Genomic DNA, 16,589 nt, shown 5'->3' on the forward strand with positions numbered 1-16,589 from the left:
TAAATGGGACTGCTCATTTGTGATGTGTTGGCCGAGCATTCGCTTCTGTGTTTGTGCACTTGCTTAAAATATGTTTCAGACCTTAGAATCATCCACACATTTATTGTTACTCATGCACACTAGCACACACTGTAATGACCCAGCATGCATCACTCAATTGATGACAGAGACAGCTCATTTTGGTATATCAGTGCAATCAATGGAAGGGGTTCTGCCAAACATTATCAGCACTAAACAGGCCGCTACGGCTCTAATGACAATCAACACACAGGCCATTCAATTACCCATCAAAGGCATTATGTAAGCAAGAGCATGGGCTACATTATTGCATTGTGTCTGTCATTTTGGATCAAGCCTTTTTCACTTTCAAAACACACACACAAAAAATAGGAAGGGATACTCACTGTATACTCTGAGAGCCATGGTTGGGGTGAGAAAGAGAGAGAGAGAAAGAGAAACTATGTTAAAGGTCATGGTTTAGGCAATAAACATGTCAGTCTTGGATCGATCACACATTTAATCAGAGTAAGAACTGCGGCTCTTCAGCATAATGGAGGTTTCCTTATATGGGTGTCCATGCACATGACCAAAATATGCACATGTATTCTGATTGGTCTGTGTGTCTAACATGTATCTATCTATCAACATGTTTTTAATCTTTTAGACAACACTTGTTTCTAATGAACATTTACATTGTCTTGATGAACATTACTTATACATATGTAAGAGCAGCACACTTTGTGAAAGTACAAAAACTAATCCTATTGTACAATGACTTTAAAGAGATCTCAAAAAGCTCACATACATTTCGCAGTTCAGAAAATTACTCCAGACTGAAATTTAGGTCTAATTAACAATTAGCAGTGAAACAGACATATTATTAATGTTTCTATTAAAAATGCATATTTATATGTCTGCTTTTCTTACAGGAATCGTTCACACAAACATAAAATGTCTAGAAAATTACTCCAGAATATTATGTAAATCAGACACTCATTCAACACTCAGATTCTTGTCATTGACTAATGAAAACAAACATACTGGCACAAAGATATTGTTATATAAGCCAGCTTTTCTAATGCTTCTGTGCTGTATATCCATGCATTTGTAGTTACCAGTGATGGTGTAGGGGTAGTAATTCCATGCTTTCTCTGTAACATAGAAGATTTTGGGCACCACAGCTCTAGCCCAGCTGGGCAGCTTGCTGAAAGAGGGAAAAAAAAAGGATGGATAAGTACCAAGAACATACAAGAAAGTGCCAGCTCATTGTGGGATTGCCAAACGCCCCATCCCTCCAGCTGCAATAACAGTAGTAATGACAGTCTAATAGCAGCAGTGAGGAACATTGATGAGTGCTCGGGGAGGAAGATGCTCTTTTGCTCCGATCTGAGATCAGGGTCCCTTAATTGCTGCCAAAATGCAATTTCTTTAAGAGTAGCTGCAAAAATGTCTTTCAATCAGCTGTTAATGTAAAGCTCAGAAGAATGAAATCAGCCAATGGAGAACTCGGAAAGAAACATTTATGTTCAACTGTTCCTTGTCACTTAGCAATGTGCAAACTAACATCCTATCTAGAACGCTGCAAACACACAGAGAAAAGTTTCAGCGCTGCTGCACTAAATATTAGCACTCTTGGAATGCCAACTGTCCATTCGGATGAGAAGACTGGAACTAGCTATTGTATAAATCAGAAAACAGGTTGGTTCTTAACTAAAATGAGGAAAATTACAGTATGTAAAAATCATCTTTACAACTGCTTGACAGAAAATACGCACAATTACATAAAATAAGCAGTTACCTTCAATTAAAACTATTAAAACAGAGCAGATCCTTTGCAACTCTGTTGAATTCATGTCACAAGAAATATGGAAAGAGGACATACAAGATGAAGGCTGACTTTGATCTTAACTGATTTTATATTTTCATGATAATAAAAAAATAGGGGTGAATTCACAAAAAAGTTGCACCACTTTTGTGCATGCTATTTTAGCGCAAAAACCTAATTCACTAACTGCCTGCAATCTAGTTTAAGTCAGTGTCATCCTGTCATAGGTAACATGTTGAATGCAGGAGAAATGGGCAGGAGTACAGACCTGAGTGACTTTGACAAGGGACCAGTGGCGGTTCTGGCTAACTTTGTGCCCTAGGTGAGATATGACGTGGAGCCCCCCAACCACCCCCACCACAATTCAAGGCACCTTTCTCTCATCACGATCTTGTAAGCTCTGAGCGGGGACAGCTGAGCAGGTACCCTGTCGTGCCACCCCAGAGAGCGTTGCCGCACTAGGCAGCTGCCTATATCGCCTATGCCAGGATCCATTACTGCAAGGGCCAAATTGTTATGGCCAGACAACTGGATCAGAGCATCTCTGAAATCAGCAGTGGCGAGTACCTACCAAAAGTGGTCCGAGGAGGGACAAACCACAAACCGGTGACAGGGGGTTTGGCGCCCAAGGCTCATCGATGCTCAAGGGCAACGAAGGTTATCCCGTCTGGTCCGAACCGACTGAAGGTCTACTGTGGCACAAGTCACAGAAAATTTTAGTGATGGTTACTGGAGGAATGTGTCAACACAATGTGCATCGCACCCTGAGGTGTATGGGGCTGCGTAGCCGCAGACCAGTCAGAGTGCCCATGATGACCCCTGTCCACCGTCAAATGTGCCTACAATGGGCGAGCGAGTGTCAGAACTGTACCTTGGAACAGTGGAAGAAGGTTGCCTGGTCCGATGAGTCCCATTTTCGTTTACATCACGTGGAAGGCTGAGTGCGTGTGCGCTGTTTACCTGGGGAAGTGATGGCACCAGGATGCACTGTGGGAAGATGACAATCCGGTGGAGAGAATGTGATGCTCTGGGCAATGTTCTGTTGGGAAACCCTGGGTCTGGCCATTCATGTTGACATTAATTTGACACATGCCACCTACCTAAACACTGTTGCAGACCAGGTACACCCCTTGATGGCAATAGTATTCCCTGATGGCAGTGGCCTCTATTAGCAGAATAATGCACCCTGCCACATTGCACACATTGTTCAGGAATGGTTTGAGGATCATGATGAAGAGTTCAAGGTATTGAATTCTGTGGATTCTGTGGGATGTGCTGGACCAAAAATTCCAGCCTCCACCTCGCAACTTACAGGACTTGAAGGATCTGCTGCTAACATCTTGGTGCCAGATACCACAGAACACCTTCAGGGGTTCTTATAGTATCCATGCCTCGGTGGGTAATGATCAAATGATGGAGAAGAGCTTTATAGCCTGGCGGATATCCAGATGCGTGGTGTGGTCAAGCGCTCTTTTGGCATCTTATTAAATATATATATATATATATATATATATATATATATATATATATATATATATATATATATATACAGAAAGATCGAAGTGTTTTGTAAAAATGTCAATTTTTATCATTTTGAAAATGGTTATTTTGCATTTAAATTAAAATTAAAGTTCAGTCATATCAACTCTGCGAAAGATTTAGCATGTTAATGTGGGTATGACATATTGAAAGGATATTGGTTTTGCTCCTACTGCAGAGCAAGTACAGAGATTTCCTACTGCTACAAAATACACATACATACTTAAGCATGTGGACATGCTGCTGCACAATTAGACACACACAAGACATGCTACATCAAGCATTTGTGACATTTTGATGCACAAATAGACATGACAAACAACCCCCATGTAGCAGATCTAGACAAACGAAACTGGGGTGGAGGAGGGTTTCAGAGAAAAACTTTAACGGCACGCTGCAGTGAAACCGGCATATCTGCAAAACTAAGGAATTCAAATGTTAAACAGAGACAGACACAAGTTCTTAGGCTATTATGTTTCAAAGGACTAATCAGCTTACACCATGCGAGCCGATTGGCTTAACATGTCACGTGAGCGAGCCGACTGGCTAACAAATAACAAGCTCAAAGAACAGCTTGTGCCACATGACTTTGATCATTTTTTTGTGGTCCTGTCAAATAATTACTTAAACTAGAGATGGCTGTAATTACTTTCGGTTCATTTGTCAGTGGAATGTAAGGTCAAGTCCAAGCTTTGGTTGTATAGACCATTACAAGGTTTAAGAAAGTGACGTTTTTTTGTTCCTTGAACATTTCCTGCACGTTGTGCATTCCAAATGTGATAAATTACCCTCTGAAGGGCACTTTGAAAGGAGAACAATCATGATAGTCATGTTGTAAGATCGCTTCGAACAGAATTTCCAATAAAAATGACTTAAAAAGTGAGTTCCGAATACCCCTTATTTTTGATCCCCACACCTTTTAGCCTTTCAAAGCTCTTACAGTGAATGATAAAGTCTTTGAAGTGCATTTTGGTCTTTTCCATTCAAGTAGATAAGAGCTGCACTAGAAATTAGCTGCCCGAGAGCGTTCCAAAGATGTCTGTCGAATGACCTGACTTGCCTAAAAAGACTTTGTTATAACAGGAGGATCATTCCCGAGATCTCCACTGAGGAAATAATTGTTAGCATCTTAACAACAATACATTTTCATCGCCTCTCTCGTGTAGACGCTCAGTATAAACAACACATCTGGATAAGTCACTTCAGGTAAACCAACATTTGATGTTATTTGAGGACAATATGTTAACTCAGAGCCCTATTTAAAGGATCCGTTAATGATACAGATAGTGCTTCTGGAAACTTGCATTAGAATTCATTGTTATTGTTTACATGTTTGAAATGGTCTATACTGCATATTTTGGCAAATGTAATAGGTCATCCAGAAATAGTAAGAGTAGCATGTTTGAATGCTGTTCTTTAAATAGCCAATGACTTCCACGACAACCACTCCATAGGCACTAAAACTGATAATACATTTATCACTTCTCATTTGGTTTCTGGATATTCAAAATGATAAACCTATATACTGTATATTTCTCATGAACTTCAGTTTGTCAATCAAAAGATTTGTTAGTGCTCTACATTTGAATGGTTTTCAGTGTCTGTGAATTCCTGAACAATGGCTTCAGCTTGTGTAAGCGTCATGGTGCGCACACACACACAGAGGGAATGGCAGGTGGCATGTGAGCAAAAATACAGGTATAGCTTCCCACGTCCAAATTATCATTATGCATGTGCTATAAAAGACGGTGCTCTGCCATCTCCCCGACCCACGCACATCTCAACCCCCCATGTGCTCCCCGTTCATCCCTTCTTTTATTCTTATGTGCTCGCTCCATTTCAAAATGTCCATGTTTGCCTATTTTTCCTCTGCATCCTCATGTCTTTTATCTCCTCTAAGTGTTTATTTCTCTCCAAATAATAGTTTACCCAGTTAAAAAGACCAGCTTAACCAGCATACAATTCCCCTGCTGGTCTAGGTTGGTTTGGTCTAGCTGGTGCACCAGCAGAGCCATGCTTTTCACAAACTGGTGAAGTTGGTTAAGCTAGTTTAAAAGCCTGGTGGGGGCACCACCACACCAGCATCCCATGCTGGGGTCCAGCACCCACAACACAACATAAGCTGGTGACCAGCAATGCTGGTCTTTTCAGCAGGGTAGAATTCACACAACATGAAGGATGATCTTTCACGCAATACATTTTTAAGTTTGCATTACATTACCAACTACATTTACAAGCTTACTCAAACACGATGAAGTTGAGCAGTAGCTCAACTGATAGAGCATTGTACTTGCGATGCAAAGGACCGAGGCACGAGTCCTGAAGAGCATGTGAATCGACACACGAGCTGAAAGTGTCATAGAAGCACCACAAAGTGACTTGGTTTCTTCAGCAATTACATTTTTTATCTCACATTTCCTTTTTCTGACACTATCATTTAGGTTTAGGTTAGGAAGGAAGGCTTTGTTGATTTAAAACTTGATAAAGTACCAACCTTTAAAACCTCATCTGTTTGGGAGAAACTTTAACTCGCCTTTAGCGCCACACAGTGGACATTTCACCTCGGAACTGCCCAGATACAATGCCTTGCAAAAGTATTCAGACCCCTGTCCAATTCTCTCATATTACCGAATTGCAAATGGTACACTGAAATTTCATTCTGACTCTCAAAATCAATTATTGTAAGGTGACATTGTTTTTTTGTTGGGAAATATTTTTATGAAGAATAAAAAACTGAAATATTTTGCTTGCATAAGTATTCAACCCCCACACATTAATATCTGGTCGAGCCACCTTTTGCTGCAATAATTGCTTTTAGTCTTTTGGGGTATATATGTACCAGCTTTGCACACAGTGACGAAGTGATTTTGGCCCATTCTTCTCGGCAGATTTGCTCCAGGTTGTTCAGGTTGGTTGGGTGATGCTTGTGGACTGCAATTTTCAAATAATGCCACAGATTCTCAGTAGGATTGAGATCAGGACTTTGCCTGGGCCACTGTAATGGATATTTATCTTTTTGTTCTTGAGCCACTCCAATGTTGCTATGGCCTTGTGCTTGGGATCATTGTCATGCTGAAAGGTGAATTTCCTCAGAGGCTTCAATTTTTTAGTGGACTGAAGCAGGTTCTCTGACAGTATTTCCCTATATTTTGCTCCATCCATTCTTCCTTCAATTCTAACAAGATGCCCAGTGCCTGCTGATGAGAAGCATCCCCACAGCACACCACAATGCTGCCACCACAATACTTCACTGTAGGGATGGTGCGTCTTGAGGCATAGGAAGTGTTAGGTTTGCGTCACACATAGCCCTTTGAGTTTTGGCCAAAAAGCTCTATCTTGGTCCACATCGCAGCTGGGTCACTCACATGCTTTCTGGCAATCTCCAGATGTGCTTTCAGATGGTATTTTTTGAGTAACGGCTTCTTTCTTGCCAGCCTCCCATACAGGCCAGCATTATGCAGTGCTCTTGATATGGTTGACTGGTGCACCATTACTCCACTCCCAGCCACTGAACTCTGTAGCTCCTTCAAAGTGATTGTTGGGCTCTCTGTGGCTTCTCTCACAAGTCTCCTTTTTGTTAGAATGCTGAGTTTTGAGGGACAGCCTTTTCTTGGCAGTGCCTGGGTGGTGTGGTGCAGCTTCCACTTTCTGATTATTAATCCAGCTGTGCTCACTGGGATATCCAAACATATGGATATTATTTTGTACCCTTTCCCTAATCTATGCATTTTATTACTTTCTCTCTAACTTCTGTGGAATGCTCTTTGGTCTTCATTTTCCTTCAGATTCACAGCCTGACCAATGATCAATCAACAATGGGTTTCTTTTAATCCAGAAAATGTGATTGCAACTTTAATGATTCACAGGTGGATGCCAATGGTAAAGTAATTGTGTCCTCGTTAGGGCAATTTCTTTCATCGGTGTAACCTGGCAGCTTCCACAGCACAGGGGTTGAATGTTTATGCAAGCAAGATATTTCAGTTTTTTATATTTTTTATTTTTTTATATTTCCCAACATAAAAGCAATGTCACCTAACAATAATTGATTTTGAGTTCCAGTGTTTTAAAATAAAATATCAAACAGAATCACATTTCATTGCACCATTTGTACTTCAGTAATATGAGATAATTGGTCAGGGGTCTGAATACTTTTGCAAGGCACTGTATGTAAAAGGAACCACAAAATCATTTCGCAAAAATGTCACCACAGTCACGTAAATTTTCACGAGACCAGGCAGTGATTCTGATTGGTCAATCATAGAATTCTGTGGTCAAATATTTTTTGTATTACTGAATGTTGTCCTCAGGCAACCGATTTCCTACACTTTGAAAAGTAGCGCATGGCAATCTCCTTTTTCTCACACGTAATAAAATAATTTCAGTTCAATCAACATTACATGTTGATCTATTTGTTTATTTGGTAAGTAGAAGTGTAAAAAGCGGATGCAATGTAATACTGTCTCAAAATAAACTTCTTCAGGGTGATACAAGAGCCCTCTGTTTTGCACAAGGGTCCTGATCACCCTGATAGGTTTTGTTTTGCGATATGACCGGGTGATTGTACATTATCTCTATATATAGTATTAAAAAAAACACTTTTGCACTGTTTGAACTGGCAAGAAGTGATGTCACGACCACCTCAAAGTCAATCATGACCCTTAAAGGAACAATTTAATCAGACTGCTCTTGGGGGGTAGTGACGTCCAAGCTAAATATACTGTTTCTCCAAAAACACCTGTGCCTAACCAAACTTCAGCCAATTGATTTAGTATCTGCGTCCAGAATGGCGAAAGCGTCCTGGGGGAGGGACCGTGCCCCGTGAAGTCTACTGGCTATTTTTGAGTGTTTGGGTTCCTAGTCATGTGGTTACTTCTCCTTGCTAAATTGTTGGCCTCTAATAGACTGGTCTCTCAGTGAGGGTGAACTGCACATTTTTGGTGGACTGGTTTGATCCCAACTGAGGCTCAATAGCAACACACAGAATAACCCTTATAAACACCGAAGATAAAAACAGTAAAAGGGACATTAACAGTAAAGACAACATTAAATGGCACTTGCAACTAATTTTACGTCCATAATGTGTCATAATTGCACGTGAAACTAATGGAATTATTGAGTATAATCAATGAAAAAAAAAAAAGATTGGGACTTTATCAGATTGTGAAAAATAGACATGCCGGAATCCGAGTTTGCTAAAACGATGGCCTCAGGGTAGCTGTTGGCTGTTTGGATATTTGGTTAACATTATCCAATAAACTGTGTGACCTATGTGACTTACATTTTAAGTATACACTACGAAGACAAACATGTTTTTCTTTGGCATAATGTGCACTGATGAGGAGTTTTGTGTCGTTAGTCTATGTCTGTTACCTTTGAGCTAATTTAAGCTATTGACCACTCAAAAGTTCTCTGAAATGAGAATGTCCCTTCCTTTAATACCACCGGCCACCAACCAGCTAATAGCAAATTATAGTTCACAGCTGTGATGTTACTTAAACCTATTAGCTATTTTTTTTAAAAATACAAAAAAGGTAAAAGCCCTTCGATATGTCCCACTCAAAGCAAAAATATGTCAAAGGGAATAGGAAATATGTCAACAGAGGAAATAAACTGTGCCTGCAGAGCCATTTCATGGTGTCTTTAACCCTTTATTAATGTTCGGGTCAATAACTGTTTTTTGTTTTGTTTCCTTAATCGGAGCTGTACAAGGCTTGATGATTTCTCCTGAACGAACACACACACACACACACACACACACACACACACAGACACACATTCTGACTACATTTGATGAGTCTAGGTGGTTTTATAAAACAGTCCCTTGTTTGTACTGTTTGGACCAAATTTGACCTGTCATAAGAAATTAATGTGTGAGATTATAACACAGAGAAATGTTATATTTGTCAAATAAACATCAATAACGCAACAAAATTCAGAACATACACATAAATGAAGGGGTGAGACTATAAAACATCTACAATGCAGAACACACACCAAACATTACAGACCACACAAATAAATTAATAGCTGAAGACAATAACTGTAAAAAAAAATTATTTTATTTTGTCAAATAAAAATCAATCAGCCACAATGCAGAACACATACAGAAATGAAGGGATGAGATTATAACACATCCTCAACATAGCGCACACACACACACACCTCGAGGTCAGATCAACGTCTTGGTCTGACCCCACAGTGTGAAATTTTACGGTGTTGGAAGGTTTGACTATAAGCATATTGTGGCATCATTGCAAACTCTCACCCTTTGACACAAATGGTTAAAAAAATTATTTTACAAATAATTTATGTTTACAATGTGTAAATATACATCCAACATTGGCTTATAGAGATCAGCTAATGTATTGAGAACTGAAGCCATCTACTGGCTATACTTGTCATTTCATGCAATTGCTATTTATATTCCAGCAGATGTCACAAGAGACCCCCAATGCATAACATATGTTGATCTTTCACTTTACTGTTTTAACTGAAGTGAAGATAACATACAATTTGCTTATTTTATATGAACATGAATGGAGTAATTGAGTATTTTAGAGGTAAATAAGGTCAAATATACCATAAAATCCCAAAATAAATGCATAACTTCAGTGTCTTCTTTACTTTAGTGAAGACAGTGTTATTACATTTCTTTCTTTCTTTCTTTTTTTTTTTTTTTTTTAATTGGGGTGCAACATTTGATGTTTCGGGTCAAATTTGACCTGAACTGATGGAGTGGGGTTCTCTATTGATATGTGAAAAAAGTGCTAAGAAAATACATTTAAATTTCATGTTGACATCAACTGGAATATAAATCCAACACCTTTAGAACCTAAAACCAGAATACAATGACTTGGATATGGTCCTTTCTTTAGAGTTTATATGTACCTCATTTATACACAAATGTCAAAAAAATAAATGCACACCATCAAAAATTTCAGCAGTTAATTGTATTTCAGTGTAATGCAGCTAACAGCATTGGCTCAGTTCTCAGAGATGTCTGAGGTCAGAGAGAGGTCATTCTTGCTTTAGAAGCATTGAACGATTGCCCAATGCATTCAGTAAAGCAGTTATGCTATGGAGTCATAAAGAAAGTGTGAATTGTACAAGCATGTAGCTCTGTGAAAACAACCCTTTGCTTTGACGGTTTCTTAAAGTGGATTTGTATGTTATGAGCTGTGTTTCACTGACAGAGAGTCATTTACTCCTAAGAGCTGGTAGTAGTAAAGAAATAGACTTTAATTCAGTTCTGAATGTTATGACAGCATAACAGACTGCATATACTGTACTGTCTGATGCACACTGCACAGAAATTGCAAGCACAAAAATGCTCCAATCAGACTGCTTTACTGTTATGTAACTTCCGAGAATCAAGGTCACTGTTGGGGAGTAACTCGCTAAAGTCGCTAAATAAGCGACGGCACTAATTAACCTACAATTTTCAGCAGTGAGACAGAAACTCAGCTGCTTTTACAGAAACTCAGCTGCTTTTAATATACTGCAGTAATATTACTTTTCCAGTAACAAGACGTAAAGAGTGTAAACCCTTAAGGGATTTGTCATGATTTATAGTCCTATTAGCTGGCTGAATGTTGTTTGTTATGTAAAAAAGACCTGTAGAACACATTAATTCAAATCGCTAGCGGCCAGCAGCGGAGCCCCAAACTTTCAAGCCCCGGCGACATGAAAAGATCAGTGATATTCTTTCAATGTGTCATATACAGGCAGGTGTTGATTGGCTAGTATCAGCATACTAAATGACACTTTGAGCTGGATTAAGTAGATAACAGCTGCTACTCACTTGTTCAGATAAATGCGTTTCTCTGTGAACTGGCCGGTGCCGTATGTGGGGTCTTCATACGGTTCATTCTGCACCACCTCCACGCCCTCTCCTCTCTCGCTCTGCTCATGGCTGTGCTTGCTGATCATATAGAGCTGACCAACCCTGTACTAGAGACACAGACCAGAACACAGTCAGAACTGCCATACACAATGTCTATAAACTTACAATGAGAGTCAGGTTGCACGATTTTAACAGTCTGCAGAGAAACAAAGTTATGTTTACAAGTCTTCCCAGGCTGCTACAATGAACATCTCTGAGGAAGAACTAGTCACTGGATTAGCAAATGTTTGTGAGGTCAATCTACTACTACAGTGAATATTACATTTTACTATACATTTGTAATATATTTCTGTCACAGTTTTTTCAGGTTCAGGCTTCTGGCTTTCATTTTGAATCGTGCTTTTATTTTTAAGTGAAATTTTATGTTGATGTGTGTTTTTGACAGAAGCTTCACACCTCTGGATAAACAGTTTGCTACATGGCCCGGTGTTATAATGAATGCGCATTTGCTGTGACTTAATTATACAACTATATAGTCTACATGTGCTGTGCGCTTCACAGTGGATTAGTGCTCTGCTCTATCATCTCATATAACATGCTGCACTCAAGTTTCTGTGGAGTTTGGAGTTATGAGTGGTCAGGTTGCGCTTAAATTACTGTCATGTTAATGTTACATTACTCTAGCTGCACTAGTTCACAAAATCAATTTCTGTGCTGAGATGTGCAGTCGAGTGGGATGTGTACCTCCTGAAAATTTACATATGCCAACTTTAGCCAAAGGTAGTGGGGAAAAACATTGGTTATATTTCTGGAGAAATTGCCTATTTATCCTAATTTTAAAGTAATAATTTGTATTTTTATAAGGATTATCATATTTTAATATTGAAAGTCTGGGTCTGGGACAAGGCTAAAATATTATACATAAGGCATTTGAAAAGTAAAAAAAATATATATATATATAAATAAAAATAAATAAAAAAAGAAGATGGCCTGGTAAAAAGTTTCCAAGTCAGTTTTAATGTGACCTTCATATAGCAAACAGAATGTAGAGATCTGTTAGTTAAAAAAACAAAAAAAAAAAAAATCAACCCTTTGACATGAAATTGCCTGCTGCTTATCTATGTGAGCAGATCAGGCCCCAGGCTCCTGTTCAACTCTGTGTCTCAAACCCAGCAACTGCCACACTTGAGAAATGCAAAGATCCATATCAAGCCAGTGACACAAGCCAAGTATCCTGCAGATAATACTGTTTTATTTATATATCAAATGGTAAGATGTGATGTATTTCTCATTTCAAAACCTTCAAGATGGACAGATAATGACTTTCTCTTTGCCGGGCTGGTAGAAATACTCAAACAAACAGGGCAATGTTTGAAAATACACCAGAGCCGCAATCTTTACATATTTCATGGGAATCAACCAACGAATGGCTTACTTACAGTTTATTCATAGTATATCATAGTCTATCCACATTAAGCTGATATTAGAAAAAGTGTTTAAACATAAAAAAATAAAACTATACCTTTAACTTTTGCATTAATCTCAGAAGTAGTTGGCTCACATTTCACGAACAGCCATAAAGATACACTTCAAATGCTTAAATCATACCACAAGTACGACCACTGTGTGCTACGCACTCACACAACTATCATAATGTTTAACAATATCTCTAACATGAAGCATGTCATGTTCACTTTCACCTCCTCCATTCATCTGAGCTTTTTATGAAACCACAGCGCTTTGTTCGATTAATGAGATATTGTCCTCATTGTTATCCTCTGAAAGCCAATTAAAGCAGCAGAAACAGCGAGCAAACGAGAGCTGCTAGGCTAGGGGGAGTTCAAGTGGCGCTGAATAATTCACCGATCCCACTTTCACTGTATGTGTGACGGACAGACATGGGGAGACATGAGAGTGTGGACAGACTGCATGAGAGGCACATTAAAAGAGTTCGGAGTAAAATGGCCTTTTTAAAAAAAATAAATGAGACAGGTACACAGAAGAGAGTTCTTTGCATGTTTCTCTTTTAAAAATATATACAGTTAATGGTTCCCAAACGTGCAATTTTCCGCCGATGAGAACGGGATACTGCACTAAAGTACTCACAGTGTTTCCTATAGTGCTGCCTTGCTACTGAATCTACAGCATGAAACACACAGCGCATCCAGTGTAGTCTGATTACCAAATGAATGACTCTTATGAGCCGTTTCTTTTGAATCTACAGCAGGTCTAATGTAGTCTGATTACTGAATGAATGACTCTTACTGTATGACACGATTCTTTTGAATCTACAGTGCAAAACATACAGCACATCCAGTGTAGTCCGATTCCTGAAAAAAAGACTCTTTAGAGCTGCTTCTTTTGAATCTACAGCACGAAACATACAGCACATCCAGTGTAGTCTGATTCCTGAACGAATGACTCTTATGAGCCGGTTCTTTTGAATCAACAGCATGAAATGGTAAGCATGCCAAATTTTTTTCGTCTCCTGAATGAATGACTCTAATCAACTGGTCCTATTGAATTTACAGTGTGAACAGTGAAGATTGACTTCTAAAAAAAAAAAAGAAAAAAAAAAGACTCTTATTCTTTCTTATTCGGTTCTTTGAATCTATAGCATGAAACATAAGGCACGTCCTGTGTAATCTGATTCCTGAACGAATGAGTCTTATGAGTCGGTTCATTTGAATCTACACTTTTAATCAAACAGTGTGACCAGTGTAGTTTAACTCCTGAATGAATGACTCTAATGAACCGGTCCTTTTTTAATCAACAGCACATCTAGTGTAGTCTGATTTCTGAATGAATGACTCTTACTGTATGTGCCGGTTCTTTTAAATCTTCAGTATTAATCAAACAACATAACCAGTGTAGTCCGATTTCCAAACGAATGACTCTCATGAGCTGGTTCTTTTGAAGCTACAGTATTAATCAAACAGCATGACAAGTGAAGTCTGATTTCCAAACGAATGGCTCTCATGAGCCGGATCTACAGCACACAAAATAAGATGTTTTTTTGTTTTTTTATCGATGTAATGAAAGTGGAGGAAACTGAAGCCGACAGTCCCTAACACTCTGTTTAACATCTCATTTTTTGTTGCGGAGAAGATAGGAAGTCATACAGGTTTGGAAAGACAAGACTATTCCTTTGAAAGGCAAAAACACTTAAGATACAGACTGCATGAGAGATGCATTAAAAGAGAACAGAGTGAAATAGCATATTAGATATAAATAAATGAGACGAGCCACTGAAAAGATGCCTTGCAAGTTCCCTGGACAACTGTTCAATCATTTTCAGTAGCAAACTTGAGTCATTTTTTTGTTTTGTTTTTTTGAGTGCGACTCGTTTTACCCAGAGAACAGCTTGGTTACCTTGAGAATGAATGTGTTTCATGGGAATTAAGTTATTTAATGGCAAGCTCTGTAGGTCCATATAATGCAAGTGAATGGTGACCAGAACTCTGAAGGTCCAAATATCACATAAAGGCAGCATAAAAGTAATCCATACGACCAGGGCTTGACATTAACTTTTTGGCTCACCGGCCACTGTGGCTAGTGGTATTCCAAAGTCAGTAGTCACTCAGCATTTTCACTTGCCAAAATCCTCCAACCTACAAAAAGTGATAAAAGTAACTGGAGATTGTATTTGCATACATTTGTTTGGACATTTTATTTGAAGGAGAATTATATTAATTTAGCAGGACAGGCCTAATGATTAGAGTCTCCTCTTGGAATATATGAAGGCAAACATGACCAGTTAGAAGGAAGAAAACTCAATAATTTGCCCATTTGTCCAAGTAAATCCAGATTTTAACCCCCTTTAACCATTCTAAATAGTACTTGCCTTTGTGAAAGTTTACCATTGTTCTTCCATAATTTTTCTGTGGCAACTGTAATAATAAGACCATAAACACAGGTCAGATCATGGATTGCTCCACATTACTGTGGTTAGGCTAAACATGTTTAGAAATATTTAAGTACAACTTTCACATTTAATAATTCCATGGAGTACAAAAGGAGATGTTAGGTAGATTAAACTCAGTCACCTTTCACTTTTATTGCACCTTTTTCCATAAAATGAAACAACTCACAAATGTAGGGCTTTACTGGTTGTTTAGATCAGTGTTACTATCAGAAATAATTAATTAATATTTAAATTAATTAATTGGATCTAACTCATTAAAACCTCATATGGGACTCCAGTAAATGTGGTGTGCTACATTTAGGAGCAAGTTTGGTTATTAGCAATAATTAATAATTATCAAAGATAAGTATTAATTATTAAAATCAATAGAACATTGATGAGAATCAATGTTAGCTTTTTTTAATCCTTTAAATCAACAATGATCAAAGATAATCGTTAATTGTTAACATCGATGAAACATTAAATAAAATTAACACTAGCTTATTGATCCTTCAAATTCAACAATCATCAAAGATAATTATCAATTATCAAAAATCAATAGAATATTAATAAGGATTCATATTGATGGGGCACCACCCTGAAATCAGGGACTAATAACCGAATATTAAAACAGTCTCAATGTTAGATTGTTTTCTTAGGAAAATCGACATCCGAAGAATATCGATTTTCGGGAAAAAAACAATGAATGAAGGTTTGAATCCGAGCACTGACATCCCGTCAGCATGACACAGGCGTATGCAAAACAAACCAAAACACTTCTCTTTGTAATATAAATAAAGTTTATTTATGCAGTAATATCAATTAATACAATGCAGTCAATAAACTTCCGACTTACAACTACAAACTAAACAGTGATATGATTAGATATGGAAATAAAATAATCCTATAACACATAAGGTGTGTGTGTGACAGTGTGTGTGTGTGTGTGTGTGTGTGTGTGTGTGTGTGTGTGTGTGTGATTAGTAAGAGAGAGAGAGAGAGAGAGATGAGACGATTAAGTGACAGCCCGAAAGCTGATTTTGCGATAGCAGGAGAGAAAGCAGCTGTGTTCATCACTCAGAGACGCGGTTTTACGAGCGGGGCTCGTAAAAGTCCTGTGTTATTTGACTCTTTAATGGATGAACTCGGTTTCTGTTTCACCCGCGATGGCGAAATTGCACAATCCAATTTGGTTGGACCACAATACAGCAAAACAAATTTGTGATAATTAATACCCTGAGTATTAATAATGAGCGGACATGGCGGTCCGTAAACTGTACAAGCAAAAACCTTGAAACACAAGAATAACACGCTATAATATTCTATCTCTGCCCAGACGTAACCTCTTACTTGAATCGCATGAGGACACAGGTAGAATGTGTTTTCCTCCATCCTTTAACTTTGACCCGGTTCCTTGAGGCTCGTGTGATGACGGGAGGCCATTTCCTCGCTCTGTCGGCGGGCGGTACGGCTGTTGA

General features: G+C 38.5%; 1 protein-coding gene across 1 annotated transcript in view; it reads right to left on the bottom strand.

Annotated features, from left to right (window-relative positions):
• The window catches only part of pitpnc1a (phosphatidylinositol transfer protein cytoplasmic 1a), a 161,059-nt gene that overhangs the window by 56,152 nt on the left and 88,318 nt on the right, over positions 1–16,589 (bottom strand). The window contains exons 2-4 of the mRNA XM_051714546.1: positions 11,166–11,314; positions 1,116–1,204; positions 405–412 (exon numbers count right to left, since the gene is read on the bottom strand). Coding sequence (XP_051570506.1) covers positions 405–412; positions 1,116–1,204; positions 11,166–11,314 — 246 coding nt within the window. The remainder of the gene's footprint in view (positions 1–404; positions 413–1,115; positions 1,205–11,165; positions 11,315–16,589) is intronic.

Source organism: Myxocyprinus asiaticus, chromosome 13, assembly GCF_019703515.2.
Source record: "Myxocyprinus asiaticus isolate MX2 ecotype Aquarium Trade chromosome 13, UBuf_Myxa_2, whole genome shotgun sequence".
Classification (NCBI taxonomy): Eukaryota; Metazoa; Chordata; class Actinopteri; order Cypriniformes; family Catostomidae; genus Myxocyprinus; species Myxocyprinus asiaticus.